Here is a 6,162-nt window from a genome sequence, read left to right on the forward strand (position 1 = left end):
TCTGGTTGGATAAAAAAACAAACTAAAAAAAAGATAAAAACATGTAGATTTAGATTATATATTTAGTATATATAGAATTAATATATATTTGAATATATATTTATGAGTTAATATAGAATTATGAATAGTAATGAAATAAAATTATAATTAAATAAAAAAAAAAGATAGATAAGATATATCAAATGAAGATCAAATAATGTTCTTACTTGAACACATGATGTTTAAGCTTAATAAAATAACTCAAATAAGGTGAGTTGACGAGCCAAAGGCCGCCCTAGGCATGCTATCACCAAGCAAGCATGTATGAATCACTATCACATGACATCAATGCGTCAAAACATGTTCCCCAAATGCAGTGATTGCCATTTATGGACCAGACCAGCAACATGAATATTCATTATGGCGAGTAATGGCCGTTAATACCTTTGTCTGTGACCCGAATGCTAAATAACATGTTTAAAAGGAGGGTCCAATCGAGGAAGAAGGCATACTCAATTCTTAGAGAGAAGTTACACATTATGAATCTTTCTGACCAACATCAGAGGAGTTATCAAGTAGCGTTCTTACTTGAACACATGATGTTTAAGCTTAATAAAAATCTTTGTACTTGAAATAAGCTCTAAGATTCTAGAAGAAAAGAATTGATGAGCTCCTCTTACACATTGAATATTCCAATTGACTATAAAATTTATGACAAAAGCTTAAATCAAGAAAGTATCTACACATTGTACTGCATATGAATGATCTACTCGTGACTAGGAGTAATCATGTTGAAATTCTAAACTTTAATTTTTAGATGAACAATGACTTTAACATGATTAAACTAGGAGGACTGAGGTATTTTCTTGGCCTTGAGTTTGTTGAAACTAGAAAAGGAATAATGATTCATCAAAATAATTACATTAATGACATCCTAGAGAGATACCACCCTAAAAGCCAATTACACACTTATCAAAGATTGAGACGAAAAAAAAAAGGATAACATTATATACAAGCATACGATTCAACACCTAATATATTTCTCAACATAGGTGTGGTAAACTGGTTTACCAAAAAAATCTAAGTTGTCAAATGTGCAAGTAGTGAAAATAATTAGATACCTCTAAGAAACGGTTGATTTAGGTATCATGTTCCTAAAATCTGAAAAACAAATGGAGAAAGTTGATTGGCATTGATTCAGACTGTATGGTGAAAAAGTAGAAAAGATAAGTACAATAGGATTCCTGATTAAGCTCTTTAGTTTCCTAATCTCATAATGTTCCAAGAAGCAAACAATTGTGATATTGTCATCATGTAATCCTGAATACTTCTAAACTTGTAATGCAACATTCTAAAGTGTTTGATTGTAATCTTTATTAGGAGAAATGAAGATTATCAAGGAAAGAGAGGCAAATATTATGATAGACAAAAACCAACTATCGACGTTATTAAAAATCTCATATCTTACATCTTATGGGAGGAGAAAACACATAAAAACCAAATTTAATTTTCATAGATATCAAGTAAGTAAAGAAAAAATCACTATAACCTACTACATGACATAAGATCAAGTTGTAGAATCCTAACAAAGCTATGAAGAATGAAAAATTAAAAGAAATAAGAAAAATACTTAATATAGTTAACCTAGAGACTTTAAGTTAAGAGAGACTATTGAAATATAAATCAAATTAGTGAGTTAGTTGAATTACTTGTTAAGCAAATAATTAGTTATTTAAGTCACATGAAAGTAACAAACTAACTAATTAAGTTGGTTATGATATCTTGGATGCCATTAGTGCTTTGTAAGCCTAATCTATTAAATGCATAAGCGATTTAGTGATATGAATGAATGAGTGAAGTGCATGTATAACCAATTGAATCCCAATTTTGTTTTTTATCCTTGTGTGATCACTAAGTAATAGCACGATGCATTCATGTTCATCTTGTATCAACCTTTTGTCGGTGGCGGCTACTTCGAGCTTGGTAATCATAAAATGTTGGTTGTATAAGTATGTCAAGTTTTTGACATAAATTTTCTTTCGGTCAATCTTTTTCAACAAAAATCAATATATTAAAGTACCCACAAATATTCTAGAAAACGTGTAAGATATATACGTATCGTGATTATTACGTCAATATTTTTATTCTTAGTAAAAAATACTCCATGTTTCAAACGAGCCGTGCGAGCTCTGCTACCATCGAATAATATAAACACTGACAGCAAGGGGCACCGTGAACCGTATTTAACAATCAAGTCAACGGTGCTAAAAGGATAGTCTCGTAATTAACACAGAATCAATTGGCGTTCCACTCCACTTCCATTTACTATATCCAATTTTACACTATCAAATTTCTATTTTTTGATTAACACAGAATCTTACTATTATATATTATATATGTAAAATTTGAATAACCTACTCAAAATAAAAATTGTATTCCATACCTAGCACCCACCGCTTTACATTTTGTGTGTATATATATTTTCACACACAAAGCACAACCCAATTAATGAAACTTGTTATATGACTAGCTTCTAAAACTACAACACTATGGTTTGCAATCTCAGCAAAACTGAAGACGGTGGCGCCGCTACAATCTCCGCCGTGCATCCCGATATTATTCAAACCCACATCCTCACGTGCCTCGACGGTCCCTCACTCGCTTCCACAGCCAGCACGTGCTCTCAGCTTAACTCCCTCTCATCTTACGAGCATTTATGGTCCAATATTTGCACCTCCACGTGGCCTTCCACCAACACGCCACGTGTCCGCAACGTAATCTCCACTTTCCCTAACAGCTCTCGCTCTTTCTTCTCCGATTCTTTCTCAACCGTAACCGCTCCCGCCTCCAACCGCCACCGCGCCAATCTTGAAGCCACGCCAGAAATTCTATCCGCCGTTGACTTATTCCACCGGAAAAAGCTTGTTTTATCTAGATTGGTGGAGACTGAAACCGAGTCGGGGTGGTTTCGGTGTTCTCCGTTTCGGATTGATATTCTCGACCCGAAGGATTCGGTTGAGACGAGTATGGATTATCCGAGAGACGATGAAGCGTGTAAGAATTTAGAAGATGAATTGAGTTTGAGTTGGATTGTGATTGATCCGAGGGGGAAGCGTGCGGTGAACGTGTCGAGTGGGAAGCCGGTGTCGGTGAACCGTCACTGGCTAACCGGCGACGTGCAAGTGAGATTTGCGACGGTGTTACACGGCGGAGAGAAGGGATCAGCGAAAGAAGCGACGCTGTGTAGTTTATTGGTGACGTTGGGGAAGGAAATGCAGGTGAGGGAAACTTGTTTTCAGATTGAGGATATGGATGGGAATCAGTTGAATGGGAGGGATAGTTTGGGGATTTTGCAAAGAGCATTGGAAAGTGGAAGGAAAAGATTGAGGAACGGAAAGGAAGGAAAGGAAAGGTACGTGGAATTTGTGAAGAAGAAAATGGAAAGGAAAGAGAGAAAATTGAGAAGAGAGAGAAAATTGGATATTCTCTGTGTTGCACTCGCTGCTTTGTCTGTTGCGGCTTTTTCCACTCTCTTTCTCTCTTGATTTCATTATGTTATATTATATTTGAGTTTCATTTCAGATACAAACATATAAGAAACAGGGAACAATTTGATGTTAGTTACAGTGTCAAACAAATGTTGATGTTTAGTTACATCTTACGATAATTGAAATTGAAGGAAAGGAAAGTTATGTAAATGTAAGTAGTACTAAGTAATGACTTATGATAGAGAAGTGTTTAATCCTACCATGAATCCATGATCGTGGTATGGCTTTATACATGAAAATTGTATTCAATGCAACTTGTAGATTTTACATACTTATGTTTGGTTTTCACGTTTCCAAATAAATCTGTCTTTGTCACTCATAATCATAAATTAATGTGCTCCATTTAAGGGTGATTTACATCTATTATATATCTTATCATGTTTCTGCTCCCACCCACATGACCAAACCATACCAGCAACCTCACAACCTATATGATGTAAATTGTTGATGTTTGGATCTCTATAACTTCATCACTATTGCACTTGTACAACATTCAAGTCCAAATGACTTTAGTGATTGATGGTAGATGTTTTTTTTGGTCGCTTGATGTGCAAATGTGAACTAGGGGACCACATTTAAGCATGACAATAGTATGGGGTAGGGTTTTCCGGCTTTAAATTTCAATCTATGATATAATATGTTTCATGTTCCAATTTTTATTCGAAATGAATAATTATATTTAAATTCGTCTCAAATGGGTTGGGTATCTCTTTCCCGTTCATAATCTATTTTGAAGCCTAATAAAATTTTATATATATATATATATATATATATATATATATATATATATATATATATATATATATATATATATATATATGATAAAGTAAATCAATCATTAAAAGTTTTAGAGATGTATTCTAAATATTTTATATAATAAAAAAAATATCAATGCATTAATTCAATAATATTTTTAATCACCGAAATTAAAGAATATAAATGACCATGAGACGTGTTTAAGGATGATAACATCGAGAAGAATACTAGTGTTTCTATTATTTGTTTCATCTTTATCTTTTGAAATCTAGGAAAATTCAAACCCAATTAAAACATGATTTTTGTGTTAGCTTGAAGTGAATTCGGAAGGAGAATTCATGTTCTATTGTCATATCTAACCACATTTTAACTTATGTTTGAGAGAGTTTTGAGTTTTTCAAGTTTTTCAAATGATATTAGGGTATTAAAATTAATTTGACACTAAATCAATGATTCATATTTATATTTAATGAGTCACATGATAATTTTGATATTCTATTTTTTTACTAATTGTTCCATTATGGAACCAGAATGTTTGATGAACGATGAAATGAGCTCTTAGTACGAAGGATCAAGCTTCTGATGTAACGGAGAGAGGATGATCTACATGGTTAACATTTCAACGCGCAAGTTAGTGACAGAATGAGAAGTAATGTGTGAGTAAAAATGGATTTGAATACCTGAAATGATACACGTTTCCTTTATATAGTGAGAGGGGTTAAAATTATCTGCTTGAGGTGAGGCGCTTTATGCAGGTAATTGTTGTATCTAATCAAATAGTGGCACACATGTCTGTAGGGTGGAGTTACCTGTTATTGGATGAATGACGAATCATATGCTCTAATGTTATTGGAGTTACCTCTTATTGAATGTATGATTATCTTCGTTCTTAATGGTTGTTATAAACTAGTTACTTTTAACTTATTATATATGTTTTAGCTATTCATTAATATTTCAAATGAGTTATGTTGGTTTGAATATGAGTAATTTTTTCTAGAATGGGGTGTCGAATAGACAATTTAAAATCCTTTATTTTCGGTTTTGAAAATCAGATTAGTCGAGCAGAAACGAATATGATGAAAACTTTGTTTTAAATGTTTTAAGCTATTAAAAGAAGATTGTTGTAATACACACACCAATGATTTTAAATGAAGATATTGGTAATGTAATGCGTAAAATTCAAAGCATCAAACAAGGTGTTTGATGTAGTTAAGAATTAAGCAGATTTGAGCAATTCTAGTTTCAATTATTTACAAAATAATCACTAACATGATTATTTATAAATCCAATTCTAATCAAACATAATCTTATACAAATTAAGAATATGCATGTAATAAACCTATTAAGCATGCAATTCTAGATTAAACGATAAATCTAACAATAGGTTGGCCGGGTGGAAAGGTAAACATCTCACTATTGAGGGTAGAGTAGTGTTGATTAACTCCGTGTTGAACGTTATCCCTATCTATACTTTATCTTTTTACAAAGCGCCCTCTAAGGTTGTTCGGGAGATTCGTAGCATTCAAAGTAATTTCTTGTGGAATGGTTGCGAGAGTAAGAGAACAATTCATTGGGTGAAGTGGAGTATTGTTTGCAGTTCGCGTGATAAAGGGGGCCTTGGTTTGAAAGATGTTAAGGTGATGAATATGTCGTTGTTGAATAAATGGAAGTTGAGGATCTTGAAGGACCAAAATGCGTCCTGGAGGAAAATCCTAAGTACTCGATACGAGAATATTGAGAACAAGATTTTTGTTGGAAGCAACTCGGTTCTGAATAGTAGTGATTCAATTTGGTGGATGGACATAGTGTTTGTCGATTCTACTATCATTCCTGTTGAGAATCGGTTCACTAGTGCAGTCATTTGCACCGGGGAAGGCGG

At 33.4% G+C, this 6,162-nt stretch overlaps 1 protein-coding gene across 1 annotated transcript; it reads left to right on the forward strand.

The window, feature by feature from the left end:
• The first annotated feature begins 2,341 nt into the window (after positions 1-2,341).
• Positions 2,342-3,884, forward strand: LOC127125611 (probable F-box protein At2g36090). Its single transcript, XM_051054388.1, has one exon. It carries the CDS (start codon positions 2,529-2,531, stop codon positions 3,522-3,524), a length of 996 nt encoding a protein of 331 aa, XP_050910345.1. The 5' UTR covers positions 2,342-2,528; the 3' UTR covers positions 3,525-3,884.
• The last annotated feature ends 2,278 nt before the right edge of the window (positions 3,885-6,162 follow it).

This window comes from Lathyrus oleraceus, chromosome 3, assembly GCF_024323335.1.
Source record: "Lathyrus oleraceus cultivar Zhongwan6 chromosome 3, CAAS_Psat_ZW6_1.0, whole genome shotgun sequence".
Classification (NCBI taxonomy): Eukaryota; Viridiplantae; Streptophyta; class Magnoliopsida; order Fabales; family Fabaceae; genus Lathyrus; species Lathyrus oleraceus.

Coding starts and splice junctions, on each gene's coding strand:
- LOC127125611 (XM_051054388.1), top strand. CDS start 2,529: ATGGTTTGCAATCTCAGCAAAACTGAAGACGGTGGCGCCGCTACAATC.